Source organism: Eptesicus fuscus, chromosome 2, assembly GCF_027574615.1.
Source record: "Eptesicus fuscus isolate TK198812 chromosome 2, DD_ASM_mEF_20220401, whole genome shotgun sequence".
In the NCBI taxonomy this organism is placed as follows: Eukaryota; Metazoa; Chordata; class Mammalia; order Chiroptera; family Vespertilionidae; genus Eptesicus; species Eptesicus fuscus.
In genome coordinates, this window is record NC_072474.1 from 41,766,962 (window position 1) to 41,788,646 (window position 21,685).

The 21,685-nt window shown below is 37.0% G+C and overlaps 1 protein-coding gene across 1 annotated transcript in view; it reads left to right on the top strand.

Annotated features, from left to right (window-relative positions):
- The window catches only part of COL25A1 (collagen type XXV alpha 1 chain), a 481,927-nt gene that overhangs the window by 415,931 nt on the left and 44,311 nt on the right, over nt 1-21,685 (top strand). The window contains exons 18-20 of the mRNA XM_054722987.1: nt 2,872-2,916; nt 15,844-15,906; nt 19,794-19,862. Coding sequence (XP_054578962.1) covers nt 2,872-2,916; nt 15,844-15,906; nt 19,794-19,862 — 177 coding nt within the window. The remainder of the gene's footprint in view (nt 1-2,871; nt 2,917-15,843; nt 15,907-19,793; nt 19,863-21,685) is intronic.

The window sequence follows — 21,685 nt, forward strand, 5'->3', positions numbered from 1 at the left end:
TCAAGAGATCTCTCATGGCCCTTTTCTCACCGCTGCAAAACTGTGCTGTGGGTTCACTGGCACTGAAGCTCTTGCGTGAGGGACATCCCCAGAAAAATAGAGGATGAAAAGCCCCTTGATTAGTTTCCACTGTCTGGTATTTTGTTCTTTAGAGTGTGTGATTGATAGATGAGTTAGAGTGTGTATATATGTTTATGAAGTGTGTAGATATTGTGTTTCACCACATAATTCTTTCCTTCCCAACTTCTCCATGTAAATAAAGATACTTGATCTCCCATTGGAAGGGACTCTCACAGTTAAATTCTATCAGGAAGGACAGTGGACCATCACAGGGACATAGGGTAAAGGCAGTGTTCTTACTTTGACAGTAGACAGAGACCTCCTAAGGTGTAGGGAAAAGAGTGAAAAGGAAAGGAAAGCAGAAGTATAATGTATCTGTGTGAATTTCAGTCTACTTAGACAAGTATTCTTTAAATGAAATAACAAACTAATTCTTAATTATGACCTAGATCTCACCTTGGGCAGTGTATGCCCAAGAACTCAACTCAGAGAAGCTTCTGAACCAAAGAGTAGGCAAGAATGGAGGAATTAACTAAATTACTCTCTCTTAATTCGAAGATAATCCTTAATGGTATAAAGATAGAAATTTTATATAGGAAGAAATATCTTCCTAAGACTGTTAAGAGATGTTCCACAAAGGATAACATTAAATATATTATAATATTTTCTTGGGCCACTTTTTAAGTAAACATAAATTTGGAAATGTCAAATTTATGAAAATACAAGACTATGAAATATTAATTTCTGAAACATTTGTTCATTAATATATATATTTATAGCCTCTATACATACATACATACACATATAATGTAGGGAACAACTATATGCTCAAAGTCTCTAAGTATTCAATCTACATTACAAAATATTCCATAATGTTTTATAAGTCATTCTCATTGTTAGAAAACATGGGTGTGTGTCTATATATGCATGTGTATATAAATATCTTTCTTCAAATTAGTCATACAATCCTTTTAATTTGGCCAGAGGGAAGGGTGTGGTGAGAGCTGCTGGGAAACAGTGTTAAAACCTATACATTTTCACATATGTTTCAAATAGAATGTCCTGAGATTTAGGAGACTTTTCTAAAACAATACAGAACTATATATTTGTCACCAATAGATTTAATTTTTTGGTTGTATACTCTACTGCAATGTAGTATTTTCCAGGTCCTTTTTTTTTTTAAGTAAAAAATAATTGCCCGGCCAGTGTGGCTCAGTAATTGAGAGTCGCCCTATGAACCAGAGGTCACGGTTCGATTCAGGGCACTTGCTCAATCCCCAGTGTGGAGCATGCAGGAGGCAGCCAATCAGTGATTCTCATCATTGATGTTTCTATCTCTCTCTCCCTCTCCCTTCCTCTCTGAAATCAATATTTTTTTTAAATAAAGTAAATGAGAATCTTCAGTAAAATATGAGTACCAGCCCCTTTTACTAAATCTTCCTAAATTTATTGATTGAAGGAAAAAGGAGGAAGAAAAAAGAAAATCAAATGTATAATGTGGTATCTGTATGAACTATAATTTACTTGGACAGGTATTATTTGAATGAAATAGCAAATTCATAGTAATCATCCTTTCTTCTCTGGCTTAATCTCATCTTAGTGTTCTTGTTCACAATGCAAACTTCCATTTGTAGTTTCATACATAATAGCTTTTCTTTTGCATTCCTGAAGCACCTTTGACCTAAACCATCAGGAAAGTCATTGTCCTTCCTATGTCTAACCATACAGCTTAATCAACAGTAGATGAAATAATTTAGTGATAATAATAGAGCAAATTATGACTCTTCATAATTTGAAAGTAATAATATTTAAAAAATGAAATGTCTGATTGTTCTTAGTATATTTTCTTGGAAATGAAAGTTGTTAAATCATTTAGATGAAAAGAAATACCTCCCTCTACCACTTTATTAGTTTGATACTCCTGTCTCTTAGTATAGTTATCTTCCCACTGACTGACCATCATGAAAATGTGTAACCCTTTTACTTTCCACAAATAGTTACCTCAATCCAGCACAAGATGGACTTTCATTTTCTCCAGCAATTCCATTATGCTCCTTTAGTGGAATTCAGGAGATTTTCTAAGCAATGTAACCTCTTGTCACTATACTTTGTACTTAAAATAATGTAGACCATTCTGTGAAAATGAGAAGGTTAATCATGACTACAGTGTGCTCACCCCAAATCTGCCACTTAATCTCAGACCTGTACTCAGGAACAGCTGCATGGTACCATTAGCCCTAAATTGCTAGGCAGGGTTACCCAGACTCAACAATTGTCAGAAATATGGGCTGGAGTTAAGTATAATATTAACCATGCATTTATCTTCTCATCATTCAGGAATGGAAAAGAAACCTTACTATACTTTTAAGTGAGCACGACTTTTAATGTATATTGTGTTGATGTAACCATCTGTTCACACAGCCAACTCTTGATTATCTGAGGTAGGAGAGCACTGGACTCTGAGGCGTTATTCAGATGCACGCATAATCCTCACTTCAGCAGAGCTTCCGCCTCCCTAGCAAACCATTTACCAGGAATTAGTAAAACGTGGGAGCTCGTTCCCCTTTTACTTCTCTTTCTTCCTTCTGGTAGAGACGCCTATGAGCAGTGAACTGGCAGGGAAATCTGCAAAAGGGCCAACCAATTTCGAATCAAGAGTTGACTGAACTGTATAATCTCACCAAGTTCTTGAAACGAGACAGTGTATATGTAGATGGCAAGTATTCAGCGAGGAGCATTTGCCATGCTTTTCTCCAGAGACTGTGACTGAGTGGATATTGTTCTATAATGTTGTGTGATTTTCCTATGTAGGGTGAACCAGGGCTTCCTGGGCTTCCTGGACTTCCGGGGATAAAGGTAAATACTGCACTGACAGTCTTGGCTTCATAGAACTGCAACTGAGTCACAAAAACGGCAGGGAGATAGGGAGGGGATGAAAACTAAAAACATAGTGTTGTTCTTTAAATACTCACCTCTCAACCACTTAAATTTTTTAATTAAAAATTAAGCACAGGTATTTTTAAAGTTTCCCATCGCTCTCTGGACTATATTTTCTGTTATGTAACCTAATATGCCCCTAACTTAAATAAATGTACAAGCCACTTTGTTTGAAATCGTAGGAATTCTTTAAAGTCTAGAATGTCTACCTTCACATTTAGCTTTATTCTTAAGATCTTAACAGATTTTTTTTTACCAGAATCATAGTGTTCACATCCCCATAAATCTAATACTTAGGCAGCTGTTTTATGATTTGCTCAGTATAACCATCCCTCTAAAATGTTTTGTGCTCCCACTTCCTGTCAATAATTCTCACTAAAAAGTACAAATCATTTTATTAAACTACTTTGACTCATACTAGTATACTGCTCCCATAAATTTTTTATGTATCTTTTGAAATAATTGCTTAAAGCTTAGTTTAAAATGTTGTTTACATATTTTTAAACCATCTAAAAATGTTAAGAAATATTTTTTAATTGTTCAAAAATGTTCACATGGCAACGGAGAAGGCTTAAAAGTTCTACTGCTTTAGCTGTAGTTACTCCTTTAAAATCAGCTTCTTATTTTAAAGTTCTTTTTTTAAATTACAGAGCTGTTTGATAGGAAAACACAATGCAAGTAGATTTTTCCTTACATTTTTTCTCACTTCATAGAGTTTTTTTTCTTTTTAAATATATTTTTATTGCTATCACCTTATAGAGTTTTAAATTAATCTCCAGTATGTATTAGACCATTCTAAAATTAATATTCCTAGTTTCACTGTGCGGGTTGTGTATACTGTTTTATGACGGTTGTATCTGAAGTGTGTTAGATGAAATGATATGATTTTGGAATAAATATGTTAAATTTATTGAGCTCCCAGACATCATCTGGTATCATACATAATATTTTATGGGTATATTTGGTGTAATTAACAGACATGAAAGCTATGTCTTCCAGGTTGGCACTCTAAAACTTTGGTTCTGCTTTTTGTTTGATGGTTTCAGATTAGTTTATTGAAGTTCAGATGTGTGTTTTTAATGGATTATTAATCTTGGTTTCTTCCGTGGAAAAAAGTATACTCTGTGACAATAGTTTACTAAAAAGCCAAATTATTTCCTTATCATTTGATATTTAGCAAAAATAACTTAATAAGTGACTATGTGATTTCATACTATAGAGTTAATTTATGGCAGTTCCTTAGTAGTTCTCACACATTTTTTAAAAGGAGCTTTTTAAAAATGATTGGAAGGTCATAGATTTTTTAAAACAAACTTAAGAAAGTCATGGTCAGCATTATTTATAAAGAACCTTGTAGCAGTATAAGTAAAAGGAAGGCATTTAAAAGGAGCGTTTTGGAAGGACCTGGGCCGGGCTTCCTGCGGCGCTTGCCGGTAGGTTGGAAGGGCTGTGCCGCCAGCACCAGGTCCACAGCAGGGACCTCCATGCTGCCTTGAAATACAGTTGTTTCTTCTCCTGAGCATGAGGCACTTCCTTGTTGAGAGAGTATATAGGGTGACGGTTTTGAGTCTTTTTTCTTTAAAACAAACAATTTCAATTCCTACTGTTTATTATCATTCCCTTTTAGTTCTTTTATGTCCTAAAATATCCCAGGTCATTTTTCTAATCATCTGTGGACTAATCTGAATGTTTCGAATTCTTTCAAATCGGGAAAGATGTGGTAATTTGCCACCTCCAGTAAATACTTTTATTCCTAGGGTCATACGCAACTGCCAGACAAATTCTGTCAAGATCATATAGTTGACATTTGTCTTTCCTTTTCCAATGTTGACTAGTGATTATAGTGACAAAAACCTTTGCTGTATAATTACCATGGACTGTTGGGTAACTATCTTAAAGTTTATTTAAATCACAGATTCTATTTTTGGATGAATAAGCCTTGTCTTCTCACTCTGGTTCAGGATGTGAGTGACATGATTTCCTTATAATGTAGTAGGTTCTCGGTATAAATAAATAATTTTGTAAAGGAGACAATTGAAGAACATATCATAGTCATTAGTACTCACTGAATAGTCATAAATGTAGAGTTATAAGTTTATAATTTTATGATCTAGCTTCATTAAATTGTGATGTTATTATTTCCTGAATATACCTGCTTTTATTAGGTAGCTAACCACAGGAGAGTTCATCATGATTTCATAGTTTGAAAGATAACAATATTTAAAAGATGAAACCACTGTGTATGTATTTAGAAAGTGTGGTAGCAAGAACATTAGTCATAACCTCCCCAAACTTGTGTGTTTGTTTATGCTTTGGAAATACTTCCTATTGCTATTCATCTCCTTCTTATCCACTGGTACTGCGGAGAGCATGCAGATGCCATCCGTTATTTCCAAGACGTTGAGGAAACCAGCCGTGACATGCCAGGGAAGCTTTGATTTGCCACCTGTTGCACTCGGGGAATGGTTGGAAATTTAATGAGCATCCAAATGCCTTCCGCACAGCTCTCAGGAAATGAACAAAGTGCCTAAATACAGACAGCAGACTCATCTATCTGTCACCTCAGGGTCCCACTCAGAGAAAAGTGCTACTACCTTAGGCATACACAATAAAAGTCACTAAGAACAGGCATAACTTAATTTCAAATTACTCTTCAGCTTCCTGCACAAGTATTGGAAAGTCCTCTCACCATGTGGAAGACATTTGGAATTCCTATTTCATGCATTCATGGTTCATATAGTGTCAAGATGTTCAACTGGGAAAATTAAATTATGCACAATGTACCATGCAGACATTGATCTTCTGGAATAAGATTTGAACTCAGAAAATTATTTTTATTAATAAGCTTGCAAATATATTTTTTCATGGGCAAAACTTATAACTAGCTTTTCTGATATCCCATAAAAGCGTAAGATTCAAAGTTCCTATTTTTAAAACCCTTTTCTCCCCATAGTTATTTTGAAAAAATGTAAATACATTACTGAGCCCTTTTATGATTATATAACCCTAGTAATTAAGGAGTATAGAGCCGGGGTCAAGACCCGTGACTGCAGAGCCAGATCACCACTGTGCAGATCTGGTCCTGCCCCTCACCAGTTCATGAATCTATATCATCACATTTCCTTATAAAATGAGAATCATCGCCCGGCTGGTGTGGCTCAACAGTTGAGCATAGATGCAGGAACCAAGAGGTCACAGGTTGGATTCCCAGTCAGGGCACATGCTCGGCTCCATCTCCAGTAGAGGGCATGCAGGAGGTAGCAAATGGATGGTTCTCATTGTTGATGTTTCTATCTCTCTATCCATGTCCCTTCCTCTCTCTTTAAAAATCAGTAACCTAAGGAACATAAAGACATTTATACTCTACAGGTTAATAGGTGTAAATTCTGAAAATTCATTTGCAGTGATAGGTAAATGTTACCTTTAAGAACAGTGAGATAACCTACTTTTTCTTGAAACATGGCTTCATACTATTCCTCTTTTCCTATCACCCGAGTATATTCCAGGAACAAAGGATGAGGGGATACAGTGTTCTGGGTGTGAGACCTGGTGCTGTCAAAGTTCTCCTTCCTGACGCTGTTCACACAAAAGCAAAAGGAAACTTGACAAATTAATTAAGAAATTCTCTATACCTCAGTCATGGTGTTGCCTAGCCCAAGACATTTTTAAAATAAAACTTCACCCTAAGATTTTATGTCTCAATGGAGGTGACATTAAGAAATGAGAAACAGCATATTTATTTATTTATTTATTTATTTATTTATTTATTTAGAGGATATTTTTTTCATTGATTTTTAGAGAGAGTGGAAGGGGGGAGAGACAGAGAGAAAATTAACGTGAGAGAGACACATCCATTGGTTGCCACCCACACCCACCTCAACCAGGGCCAGGGATCAAACCTGCAACTATGGTATGTACCCTTGACCAAAATTGGGAGCCTTCACTCTGAGGGCCGACGCTCTATCCACTGAGCCAAACTGGGTAGGGCCCAAGACATTTCTTACATACATTGATTTTTTCCAATGCTATTGCTTTTCTCCTTTCAACATGGACCACCAGATTATCTCATATTCAGAAAAGAAATTGAAAAAATGTACATAGTACAGTGAAATTAATACAGTAGGGAGACATAAAACAGTAAAAATCACATCAAATCATTTAGATGGCAAAGAAATTTTTAAAGTATTTTCCCTCATAGCTTGATATTTTTGCTCTGGCTTCCCCATTAGTGAAAATTTGACATTTAGAACAAGAACTTGAGGATCGGGAGGCTATGAGACAGTAACTCTTTGTACCTCATTATATGAAATCATCTTTGACACTAAATCATATAAAGACTAACTTTTAAAGGTGATGGGAACATTTATTTTGGCATTCTTAGGATTAAGTAATCTAATAGAAACCTAAGTTTTAAATCCACTGGAGAGGAGGTTTCTTCCTCAGAAACATCAAATCACATTTTAAAAATAGCAGAGGAAACTTTTTGGAAGTAACATAGGATATGAAATGAATTCCTAAAAGAAAAAAAAAGAAAGAAATGCCGGTTAAAAGGATAACATTGTTATTGTTACTTATAATTATTTCCTGCTTGCACCAAGTGTGTCTGAGCAGTTGAATAATTTAAGAGTCCAATTAGGACACTCATACAACCAGAAATCAGAGATTTTTAGCAGCCAGAATAAAACCTCCAATAAATACACCAAATGTGCTTTCATGATGTAATTCTGTTAAGGAAAAAAAAATCAGAAAGATATGTTTTCTGGGGTTTAAATAAACCTGCTATGGTAGTTCATTTTCATCGTAACCACCAAGATGTTTTAATTTATACTCAAATTTGATCCTAAAGGGAAATAAATGTTTTTGGGACAAGCTCTACTTTCTCATTTTTTCCCCCTCAATAATTTTACAAATCAATCATTACCAAAACTGGCTGCCTGGAGGTTCTTATTACAACAAATGTTCTTGCTGTAATCCTCAAAAGCAGGTATCATGCTGACTTGAATTCTAATTAGCCTTTAAGCAAGAAGAATATTGTATGGCTAATGCGTTCAGTGTCAAGACACATTAATCAAAATTATTGGTGATGCTTTTAGCACCCACGCAAATCAGCACATATTTTTGAGCCCTGTGGTACTGTTTTGGGGGACAATGAAGATTGGATCTGCTTGGGGTAATAAATATCATGGAAAACATGGCTTGGTTTAAGCAGGTATTAGAGGAGTCTTTTTAGACAGGTTAAAAAATGATATCTTGTACTCCTTTAATTGATAATGACTTATAAAAATAAAACAAATGGTAATAAATGAAAAACCAGAGATTTTTCTGTGGGCAAGAGCTAATCAGTTAGGACTTTCTGTCCACCCTTCTATTTAACAGATGTTGAGTTCTGGAAGTTTATAGGGAAACACCTGGTGAGCCATTTCTGTATGAATGAAGCTGTCTGCCTCTTCCTTTTTCACCTTGACTAATAATCCCATTCCCATATTTGCTGACTCTTCTCATCTATATGAAGGACATCCTTTATGTAAATTTGACAAACTAGTGTTAGGTAAATTGTCCCCATGGTCATTTCAAAGTTAAAGTAAGGTTATCTGAAATACTTCCTTGCTATGTATCAAATGTGAGTTTGAAGAAAAATTGGTCCAGATTTTCTATGGTCTTTGTTAGAGTTCAGAAAGGTCAAGTTCTTAAGGCATTTCCTAGGCTTCACTGGCCTTTTTGTACTACAGAAGGCCAGGTTCTGTTGCCTTCTTGGTTTGTAAAGATGGTAATTGTTTGCATTATTTGGGGGGTTTAAATTTTGTTTTGGGATTTATTTTTTTTTTACTTGCCAGAATACACAGAATTTAAGCTATCTAAGTAGGCTGTTTAAATTTTTAAAAAATAATAGCAAATGAGTTGAGCAAAAGTGACTTCAGTCAAAATCTTATTTTTGTGGTATCTTTGCTTTACCTTATAGAGTGAATAGATCCCACCTCCCTATAGCTAAATCTCCTGGTAGTTCACTTCATTTGTCTGTACATATTGCCAATTTATGAAAGAAAGTAGAGAGAGCGTGCATGCTCTCTACTACTGACACTCTAATCAATAAAGGAACTATTGTTTGGTGAAAAAAATAGGATAATTTTTCAAATATAGTACATATTAGTTACTGTGACATATTCATTGAGCTTCGCATTACAAGATCAAAGTTATGGCTGCCGAAACAGTTAGCTGTAGTTGGAAAGATCAATGTGAAACTATCAGGCCCTTCAAAATTGGTCATGTGAAGATCCACCTTTCATCCCAGCTGTAGCTGAAATCCATAGACTTGGTTTTGCATCTTTATGTGCCCTCGCTGTTTAAATGAGCAACATGTGTGAGATTTTTTCAGCTGCTGCCACTTCCAGCAGTTTACTACGAGGCCTCTATTGGGCTTCATCATGAATTCATAATATTTCTGCTGCCAACCTGGGTCTCAGTGTAGTTGCCAAAACCACATCTTTCCCAGCAGCTCAACACAAGGAAATGTGTTCAGTCTTGGTATTGAAACCTGGGTTATTTAATTCATTGGTGGTGAGCTGATTAATTAATGTTAAGAATAAGTAAAGGGCAAAACTCATGAAACAACTCAGGAAGAAATCAGATGCAATATCCAGGACGAGGCCAGAAAATTAAACCAAAGTTTTCTTCATTTTGGAATTTGATGCTGTATTAGTGCCATATTATAATACCACTAACAGAGCTGAGATTTCTATTTCTTTGACAACCATTTAATCACTGGTTAGCATGTGGCTTGGGTAGCAAAATATGATGCCAACTATTCATTGTGTTTTAGTGATTAACATTTTGGATTGTATTAGGGTTCTGATAGTGTTGTATATATTTTATCTCCAGAATGTGGTTAAGTCATAACTCTGTATTTATTTTAAGACTTAAATATGATATTGTGGGTTTTTTTGTTTGGCCCAAGGATAGATCTAGTTGGACATTTCTAGAACCAGTGAAAACAAACCAAAAAAAAAACACCAACACAACAGATTAAACCTGGATTCAATTGTTATGGCCATGATAGAGGAATATAACATTTTGAGATGCTTTTTCCTCTCCATTCTTCCTCACCCCTCTTGTCTTCTTCCATCTTACTCCTGCCTCCTCCCTCCATTCCTTCTTTATTCCTCTTCTCCACTTCCTCTCCCTTCTTTTTACTTTTCTCTTCCCTGATTAGGTACTTTGCAAGCAATTACATTTTAAGATCTTTCAGTTGGCTGCCTTCACTCTTTTAATTCCTTTCCTCACACAGTCAGTGGCACCAATATGAATAGAATCCCAATTGACATTGTTCTCAACAATAACAAAAGTAAAAACCTAAAATGCTACATCCCTTGAGATGGTGAGTGAATAGAGAGACAGAGGAAAATTTTGAATAGCTGAAAGAAGGGAAAAAATGTATGTGACTCTTGAGAGAAAAACAGATTAAAGTGCTCAGAAGTAATTAGCACTCTTAAGTTATTCCTTGCTTTTCATTGGTTTGAAGACTTTGCCTTTCCTCCATTTTCTTTAGACATTTTTTGTTGCCATAAAAAAAAGCACTAACACATAATAAACTGAAAAGATTAATATTGTTGAAGAAAATGTCATATTTTATTGTTTTCACTTTAATTGTAAAGCTAGTTTACTTTCTGTTTACCTGTGTAAGTCTATGTTTTCCTGATTAGGGGGGTCAGCATCTGCCCTTTTCAAAGGCCCTCAGCCTTATGTTTCTCATGTTATTCCTAAAATGACTCATTGAAATTATAATTGGGATTTTCTAATTCAGGTAATTGACTTGTAAAAAAAAGAAAAAGAAAAGCCCTCTAAATTTAGTTGTTTCTTCATTAAAGTAATGTAAGGGCTTAATTTTATTATAATGCCAATTTCCTCTATTGCATCTCACTCCCACCTGTCTACTTAGACAAATATGTGTGAATAATTTCCAATTTAGCAGTCTCCTATTTCCCACTGTCTAAATGAGATTAGATATGCAAACACAAGTCTGAGAATCACTTTATAGTCCAATGTAAGTAGTTACTCCCCGTTTATTGCCCTGAAAACTTACGTAACCTCATTTTTGTGCAGTCTGCTTTACTCCAAAGGTGATTTCCCCAAACTGTTTTGAATTTGAATCACATTTCAGCGGCTTTCCCTGCCTTCCCCTGATCCAGGTTCCTTCCTCTATGCTGGTTAACTAGCATTGCGACTACAGTAGAATAGCCATTGGCTTTTCTATCACATTAAAGTATTCATAGACCTGTAGGTTGGCATAGCCTCTCCACTAGGCTTTTTAGGAGATTCTAGAACCTTTAATCTCTACATCAGTCAAAGAGGCAAGACTTTTTTTTAAAGGAGTACATTTATTTAGGGACATTCAATAGGTATGACCATTTTCTTCTTTCTTTTTCGTATAAGATGAAAACTCACTCATAGTAAATCTGTCACTTCTCTACCTTACCCACTTTGGGTTTTGCAATCCTAAGTGCTCTAAAAGATGGATATTATGTCATAAAATGATATGATCACACAAGAAAATTTAGGGTTACTTCTTGAAAGAAGTGAAGAGGTATTGAGTACAGCCCCATCCGGGTTATAAAAAAAACAACAAGCGCTCACCTTGTCTATCACCAATTAGTCTGGGAGCTATAATACTTCTATTACTATTACTACTAATAATAATGATAGCCAAAATTGTTGAACCAATAATAAGAGCAACAATAATAACAAACATTTATTGTTCACTTACCTCATTATAGAGACAGCACTAAGGGCTTTGCTTATGTTATCTTTATAATAAGTCTTAACTAAGCCACCAGTAACGATGCCAGAATCTTCCATTATATGGCAGGTCAAGATTCCAGCTTGTAAAATCAGGCTTTAATCCAGTTCTTTGACTTTGTACCAATAGTCCTCAAACACTTTGGACTCAAAACCCTTTACACACTTACAAATTAGGATTAAGAGAGTTTTTGTTTATGTAGGTTCTATCTATTGATATTTCTGTACTAGAAATTAAAACCCAGAAATTTAAAAAACTGATTAAGTGTTCATTAAAACTGGTTATGTGTTTAATGAAAGATAACTGAATCTTAAAAAAAAAAAAAGGAAGAGAAGTGACTTTTTTATTTTTTGCAAATCTCTTTAATGTCTGGCTTAATAGAAAATAGCTGGATTCTCATATCTGCTTCTGCATTCTATCTGTTGCAATTTGTGGTTTTGTTTGAAGTATATAAAGGAGAACCAGTCATATGCAGATAGGTAAATGGACAAGGAAAGATTATTTTAATAAAGCCTTTTCATAAAATTATGAGTATTCTTCTTTGACACTAACCCAAACTCTACAAGTGGTAGTTTCTTAAAGTTTAGGTGACATGTGGAATCTGAAATATATCAATGATTTTTTTCCTACTCTGTACATTAATAATGGTAAGTTAAATGGTTCGGCTGTAAGCTTTGAAAGCCAAAAAATAGTCCAACCAGCTGAATCATGAGTAGACATATGTATGCCTTATTTACTGCAATAATTATCCTTCAGACCTGAGACAAAGAAGAGGCCAAAGATTATTTCCTCCCCATAGAGAGGATGGCGCTGTCTCTGAAGTCACTGAGAGGTCTGGGATTGAATAAATATGCCTGTGGCCCTAAAGTTAAATATGCTATCTTCCCCTTGAGTACATTGAAATAAATAAGAATATGGATATGGTGGGTGCTTTCTTAAATTTTTCCTCTGACCCTTCTGTTTAAAGGAACTTTTTATATATTAACTCGGGATAAAATATATTCTATTTTCTAAAAACGAAGAATGGGCCACTTTAGTCTGGTCACTGAGATCACAAAGCCTTATATGTTTATTTGTGAACTATGAAACTGCATGCTTCATCTTTTTATAAACTAAGCACTAACATGAATAAGAAATACATTTTTGCAACATTTGCCTTTTTTCTTCTCTTTTATTAGTATGCTTTAATGGTGCTTCTATTGCTTTGCTAAACAGTGAGATCATTTTATTTCTACTTGAAGATATTGCAAGAGTCTTGTCTACATATAAACTTTCAACCTATTAACTTGCATTATGTTTCCATGCCAGTAAGTCATTCCTAATGATTCACATTGACTTTAATACAACTTTACTTCTTGAGGGTGGAGAGGGAATGTTTATATATATAATTTTATTGGGAGAAATATTTTACTTGTAAATAAATGTATTCCATATGATTTTTTTGTTTAAAGTAACAAGTTAAACTCTTTTACAAGAAGTAGAATAGTCATCATGAGTTCTCTGAATATCGTTGATTTTCATTTTAGACCATTAAGAGATCCACCCAAAATTTTTTGTTCAGATTCTCCTTTCCAATGTGTGTAAGGGTATGGGAACAGGTAGAATAGAGTTATAGAAATTTCATAAAAAAATAAAACTTAAAGCATTCGTTCTCCTCCACCTTGTTTTGTTCTTAAACCAGTACCTGGCGCATCAGAGCCAAAGATAAATCCATTTGAGTTATATGCCAGTCTGATACATTTGTGGTGGTTATATCAGTTTGTTGCTTGCCCAAGACCCAAGATTTTATATAGTGTATTTTAAAAATACAACTCCAAGTATCAAAAACAAATGTTGAAATATCACTACCTTAGGAAAAAAACAAATGCATCAACATTAGCAACTGCTCCAGAAATAATTCATTGTGGGGTGGGGGGAGGGGGAGAGAAGGGAGAGGAAATATGGGAACAGAGCCATTACATTTTTTACTTTAAAACTTTATTATCGATTTTAGGAAGTTAGACTATCTTACATTTGAGCTCACATTTTTAAAAAGAAAATAAAATTTTATGGCTAGTCAAGAAAATATGAACACTAGCCTCAGGTGTCTCCTGACACCAAATACGTAGTCTTTTTCAACACCAATTATCCAGCTCTGATTCTCTGACACCAACTGTCTTACAACTCAATCCTATTGTGACACTAACTACTCAGAGTTATCATCAAATTCTTCAGGTTGAAGGGCTCAGTCCCACAAGACTGCCCTCACTTCAGACATGAATCACAGGAACAGGGGCCCCTGGTTACTTGACTTCTGTCTGACTTAACTACAGATTTGAGGGTACTCACAACCTATTCCAACTCTAGTTTGATGATTTGCTAGAACAACTGAGAGAACTCAATAAAATGCCATTCTTAATATTATGGTTTACTATAAAAGATAAAAATGAACAGCCAAACAAAAAGGTACAGGGGTAAGGTCAGAAGGGTCTAGAGCACAGGACCTCTGTCCCCATGGAGTTGGGGTGCATCATCCGGCCAGCACGTGGATGTGGTCACTAGCTTGGAAGTTCTCCAGTCCCCTTTGTTTAGAGGTTTTTATGGAGGTTCCATTGTAGGCACAATAGCTTAAATTATTGGCCATTGGTGATTGAACTCAGTCTCCAGCCTTCTTCCCCTCTCTGGAGACTATTCAGGTATGTTTGAAAGGGGCTTGTCAAGAATAACAAAAGATGCTGCTATTACTCTTATCACTCAGGAAATTCAAAGGGTTGTAGGAGCTCTGTGCCAAGGACCAGGAACAAGACCAAATATAGTTTTTAGCATACCACAACTGGGGTTCCTCTAAGCGGAGAAGAGGTTATGGAGGTAGGGCAAGGAGAGAGGTTATTTCTGTCATGCTGAACATTCCTGAATCTCCTCCCTAGCCACATCTAACATCCAGGTGTCTATTGCTGCATATCATTATTACCTCCCCACCAAACTGGCTTTAAACTACAAACAGTTATCTCACAATTTTGGAGAAACAGGAATCTGTGCACAGCTCAGCGGGGTGCCTCAGGATCAGTGTCTCCCATGAGGGTGCAGTTAAGCTGTTAGGAAGGGCTCTGGTCTCACCTGTGTGGAGCATCCCCTCCCAAGCTCATACATTGGTTGACCTCTGACCTCACCACTCGGACCTCTTCATAGTGCTATTCACAGTATGGCAGCTTGTTTTCCCCCAAAGAAAGTGATCCAAGTGAGAGAGAACAAGAAAGACCCCCTGGAGATGGAAGCCATAATATTTTTATGACTTAGTCTCAGAAGTGATATCCCATACTTCTGCAAAGTTCTGTTAATTAGACATGTCATTAACTCCAGTCTGCATTCAAGCAGAGGCCATTACACAAAGGCATGAATACCAAGAGGTGGGATTGCTTACACCTATCTTAAAGGCTACCTCCCACACTCACCCAAACATAATTAACTGGACCTGGTAAATGGTAAGAACCACAGGACAACAGATGAGAAAGGAAATTATAAAGACACTAGAGGCCTGGTGCACGAAATTCATGCATGGGTAGGGTCCCTGGGTAGGGTCCCTAGGGCTAGCCAGCAATCAGGGCCGATTGGGGCCTTCCTTCCCCTTGCTGCCGGCTGAGGCCCTCCTTTGTTTCATGCTGCCCCCTGATGGTCAGCACATGTCATAGCGAGTGGTCAAACTCCCAAGGGGACAATTTGCATATTAGCCTTTTATTATATAGGATGGCCAGTGTGCATCATGGCAGCTCCTGCATTGAGCGTCTGCCCCCTGGTGGTCAGTGTGCATCATAGCTACCAGTCAGAGGGACACTTAGCCTTTTATATATATAGATTGATCTGGGTGGTTTGCCACTTTTACTTTCTAAAGCTTCTCCAAAGATTTGCTCAAAGCATTCGCATTGCTCAAAACCTATTTAATTCTATAGTCAGTGGCTGGATCTCATCAAGAAAGCTGTATGCTATCAAAGGAGTAAAATTCCAATAGAAGGAAATCAGTTTAACTTTACTTACTTACTGTCAAGTGATAACAATCTCACATGCCCATCTCTTTAAAGGGTGAACCAGGTTTCATTGGTCCTCAAGGAGAACCAGGCTTACCAGGCTTACCAGGAACAAAGGTGAGTGGAATTTTCCCCTTCCTTTCTTTCTGAAATTTTGTCATAAAATCTTAGTCCATTTGTTGAAAGAAATGTGGGGTAACTTTACTATTTAGGTGACCTTACCATTTTTGCCTCATAAAGAACAAAAGCAGCCCATCACCCATTCTAACACTTCTAATGGGGGTCCCGGATTAAATAGAGTAACAGGAAGTTTATGTTAGAAAGCCTTGGGCAAGACAACAGGAAGGTGGGATATATTAGTTGTTCCAGTTGTCCCCCAAATTGCTCCTAAATTGATGTGGTGCTATTAGCTTCCTGACCATATGGAAAAGTGGGGGAATTCTGAGGAGGGGAGATAGAACTCATTAACTCCTCCTCCTTATCGCTGATTTTAGGACAAACTTGTAAATCAAACATTATTATTATTCCCACATCACTCCCTAGATTTCAAGGAGTACTGATGTCATAGAGATTCCTAAGTGCCTCATCCCAAAAGGATCCATCCTGAATAACGTTTGCAGAAAGATCCTGTAATGAAAACCATCTCATGATCTTCCATTTGGCAATCCTAGAGAGGGCTCTAAAAGCACAGTCTGTATGTATGCCGCCAAATAAAAAGTTATGTTGCTGCAGATACAGTCAGGCCTATCGTTCTCTTTTTATCTGCCCAGTAAGACATTAAAATGTACCGCTCTGAGGAACTTTACTCATGACAGAGTCATGAATCAAAGGAGGGGCAAAATTAAATCAAACTACATTTTTTATTTTTAACCCATAGCCGCCTTTGCCTCCATGTGTATTGCATTCGCCAGAAATAAAGCAGGCTGATTTCCGGGAGCCAGAGAAATGTGTTCGTGGTCTGCTCCGACAGAGGCGTCCTCATTCCCACTGCTCAGGAGAAAATAACTCGAGTCCCAGTAAACGGAAACTATGCGTGGCCCAAGGGGCACTGGGTCGAATGTATGCAAAATTGCTGTTTTTCCAAGCAATTTCATTTTCACATAATGAGCTGTCAGGGTTATTAACAAAATATGAGGAATGCCTGTTTTAGCCTGAACAGACTCACACAGAAACACACTTTCTGGGGGGAGGGGGGAGAGAGAGAGAGAGAGAGAGAGAGAGAGAGAGAGAGAGAGAGAGAGAGAGAGAGAGAGAGAGAGAGAGAGAGAGAAACAGAAACTGGGCATTCTGTGTTCATATAAGAGCCGGTATATGTATTCAGGCTTGAGCCTCGGAGAAAGAAGGCAGCCTGGTTATAGGCTCAAACCTCTGCCTGGTTGGTGCTTCAGAGAACCAGGCTGGAGCTAACTCATCTCTAAATGTCGGTGGCATTTGGTTTGCTAAGCAAGGAAATATAAAAGAAACACGGGCTGTAGAGAGGGGAGTTCAGCCCTAAATATCTTTTCTTTAGTTCACCAACCTTAAGCTATTCCACAGTTTCAAAAAAGGTCCAGATGCGGGGCCATAAAATCACCATTAATTACTGCTCGTGAGGAGCCCAGCCTGATTTTACAGACCAGATCCTCTTATCACAGATACTACTCTGAACTCCCAATAAAAATGAAGAATGTTCTGTACCTGTTTTGTATTTCTACAAGAAAGGATGTAGATAGGATATTCATTTTACTAGCAATATTGTGAAGTTTATTTTTCAGCTAAATTGCCTATCATACATGAATTTGGTATCATAACGGAAAAGTCATGATTATTTAAAAATTTCCTCCAGCCAAGCACTAGTTCCCCCCCCCCTCCAGTTGTTTAGGTAATCTGGTTTTGTCCCACTCAATTCTGATTAAAAATATAAATTAACCTGTGTTTTTACCCCCCAACACCGTGAAGAGAAATCATAATGAAGGAAGCTGTGTGATGGCATTTAAAAATCTGTTTATTCATTGCTGTGTCCTCAGCATCTGCATCAGTCCTGGGAGAGACCTACAGCAGTCTAAAAAAATGGAGTGCTATTCTCAATAATTTAGAATTCTTTGAGTGATACTGTTTATTCGTTAATTCAACAACTTTTTGCCAGATTTTTCTTTTAGTATCTGAGAATGAAAACTAAATGCAGCAAAAATGGCCTCTACTCTCCTGAAGCTTACCTTCCAGTATGTGTGAGGAAGGGTGGGAGGAGAGAAAGAAGTGAACACATAAATAATGTAGTTGCAGAAAGTGACAAGTAACCAATTAGGGGCATTGCAATCTTTTAAAGTGATTCTGGGTAAAGATATAGCCACTCCACTCTTATGGTGTATAACAGATAAATGATTGTTCTAAGGTTTCTGTTTTGCCCTAAAACAAGCTTACAGTTACTATTTTAGAATTCTTCTGTAAAATATTAGGAGAAATGCCAAATACGGTGCTTTTTTAAAACAAAAATTCCATGTATCAACCGAAGTGCTTCAGTCTCTGATCCCTGGGAAAGCTCTCGGAGCATCTTCTCCGTCTGCTGCATCCCTGCCTTTCTCCCGCCTTCTCCACTGGCCCACTCTCGTTGGGTCATGCTGAGCAACCGCCTGAACTTCTTCCATCCTTGCACTACTCTATCCCCCCTCGCCTGCAAAACCATAACAGCTTCCCGGAGAGGGACTGATACAGATAAAGGTCTTGGAATGGAAAGCCCTGTATCACCCCGCTGACACCAAACTGAATTCAAAACCTGTTTGAGCACTGAATGCTGCCCATCATGCGGGAAGCCAGACAGTCTACTGTGCTCAGGGAGTATAAAACGGCGGCGTCTCCCTGGAGGGTGACTTGGCAAACTTCTACTATGTTCAGACTTTTTGACACAGCAATTCCCCGGCTACAGATTTTTCCTTAGAAAATGACTAGAGATGTTCAAAGAATCACATACAAAAATATTTTACAGAAGTTGAAGATTGAGCACAGTTTTAAATCATAGCTCTTCCTTTTAAAAGCTTTGTGACTTTGAGAAAGTTACTTAACCTCTCTGAGCTTCAGTTGCCCCGTCTGTAAGACTGTGAATGCTAACACCTTTCTCATCTGCCCTGTGGATTACATAGGATAATGCACGTAAAGTGTTTTGTGCAGTTCCTGCATTCATTAAGGGCATAGTCATAACAGCAATACTTATAAAACACAACCTACTCATCCTTCAGGACATGACTCCAGTCTCACCCTCAGGGGGCCAGTCTGGACCATTAAAAACCCCATGGGTTTCTTCTTCTCTCATGTATGGCTTTATGCTACTCGTGAACTCTTGACTGTTTTGTTGTGTGGACCTTGTCTAGGTGGATCACTGGCTCCTTGGGGGCAGTGGCCATATTCATACTTCACAGAACTGTGGAGAAAGTGAAGCGGTAAGACCTATGTGTCGTGTACTACATTTATAAGTTATGAGATCAGTACTATCATTTTCCGTATTTTACAGAGGAAACTGAGGCTTTGGGGACTTAACTAACTTGCCTCAAAACCCAGAACTGATAAATAACAGACCCAGGATGTGGGATTACAAGAAGCCTGGCCACTATTAAGTGATGAGTTATGGCCGTTACAAAGCCTTAACCACTTTGCCATGCTGCATCCCGGTAGTAGTGAGAAAGTGGCCGCAGAATTAAAACTGTGTCTATTCCTGACTTGAGGTATCATCATGGCCCTTATCAGGTCCCTTTAAAGGTCTTCCATTTACTAACGTAGGTGTCTGACAGGCATGTACCAATTCATGTCCTTATCTATCAAATGGAAGTGATAATACAATGGATTGAACAATCGTTTGATTAAATTAGATAATCCATGCTGCGATTAATACAGTGCTGGGTACATGATAAAATAAATGGCAATTATATGCTTTCTTTAATTTTATTCAGCTTACTTACTAATCTACAGGTACCAGCTGGGGATAGGGGGAGAGAGAGGAGAGTTGCCATTTATGGTTTTGCATTTTGTGACAGGGTGAGCGAGGGGAGGCAGGGCCTCCGGGAAGAGGTGAGCGAGGGGAGCCTGGAACTCCTGGACCAAAGGTCAGTTATTCTTAATTGGAAAATAACATTTTTTGGTTTGGAAATGTGTGCCTCTTGATTTAGAGCACAAATTAAAATTTAAAATTCCTCAACAAATATTATTTTATTGAAATGCACAACTAATTTATTGAAATACACACTAATTGGTTCTTTTAAAAAGAGGAATTTTACAATGTAACTTTCCTAATTTTCTCTCTTTTCAATGAACAAACGTAATAACACATCCAAATGTAAAGGGGGAATTACTGTCGTTAACACATTATCACTCAATGGGTAGTGAAACGTATGAGAACATGTTGATATGTGTTGTATTTAGCTTTGATGGTAACTTGTTGATAACACCTTCACATTTATTTGACTGTTCAATCTTTATTCCTCTAAACTTCCTGCAAACTAATATGGTAACACTTTATTTTAATAACCCAGCCTAGATACATAGGAAATGATTTCCTCTTTGATGAAAAGGAAACTTATGCCAACACTATTGAGACTAATGAGAATCATTCACAGAGCTCTTCCCAGCCACTGGTGGGAGGGCAGTCTTCAGTTATAGTGGAATGGAGGTTGTCGGGGAGACTTAGGTTTAGTGTTTTAATAGCCAACGTTACATAGAGCCATATAGTATGGCAGTTAAAATAAAGTGTTTCCATTTTTATGTCACTGAGCATTTCTTTCCTCTGTTCTTACTACTCTGTCTCTTTTCTCTTTTTCATCTTCACATTCTCCTATGATAGGGGAAACAAGGTGAATCAGGAACTAGAGGCCCAAAGGGGTCAAAGGTCAGTAACCAGACAATCATTTCAATGTTACATGAGGCCTTCAAGAGCTGTGCTTTTGGCCTCTTCCACAGAGAATCATGTTTTAAACTAAACTCTTCCAGTAATTTCATCCCTGTGATGATATTTCAGAATAATTGGTTTGTTTCATCTTGTTTGTTTTTGTGTGTTTATGACTATTCTTTAAGGGAAGTTTTATTTCCTGTTTCATAGAATAGTTTCTTTGGAAAAACTTAAGTACTGTACTTAATTTAACTTATGTATGGTATAATCTTATTTTTCATTTCCTGGCTATCTTTGTAATAAATATTCCAATTATACTTTGCTTTTTAAAAAAAATCCTCACCTGAGGGTATGTTTAGAGAGAGGAGAGGAGAGAGAGAGAGAGAGAGAGAGAGAGAGAGAGAGAGAGAGAGAGAGAGAGAGACATCGATGTGAGAGAGAAACATAGATCATTTGCCTCCTATATGCACCCCAACCAGGGATTGAACCTGCAGCCTAGGTGTGTGCCCTGATGGGGAATCGAACCCACAACTTTTTGATGTATAGGACACCCCAAATAATTTAGCCACCTGGCCAGGGCTACTGTGCTTTTAACTTAGTTAACTCCTTTCACTGCATTAAAATTTCACCACTAATTGAAATTCTTTTCTGTACCATGTTGTTTATAATATTTGCAGTTATCTATACATTGTTAGCAGAATCGTGTTATTTAAAATGCTATTAGCTAATAATATGGAAAAGTGGTGCAGAAATAAAGAAAACAGAGCAGAAATTATTCTCTGTTCTCTCAATTTAATTATTATGGGTCAATGTGGATGGATAAAAATTATAATCCCTTTTCTTGTTTCTCTTCATTGGTCCTTACCCAGTTTATAGGAATATATAAAAAGATATATCAAAATGCTTTAGACAAAGGTCTCCATAAATTTAAGGTTGTTTTAAAGAACCTTCAAATCTACACAGGTTCAAATCTCTTTTCCAATGTTTCTTTTTAGACTTCTGAGAATTTTGAGTGTTCTCAGAGTGATGTGGATGCAGTTTGAG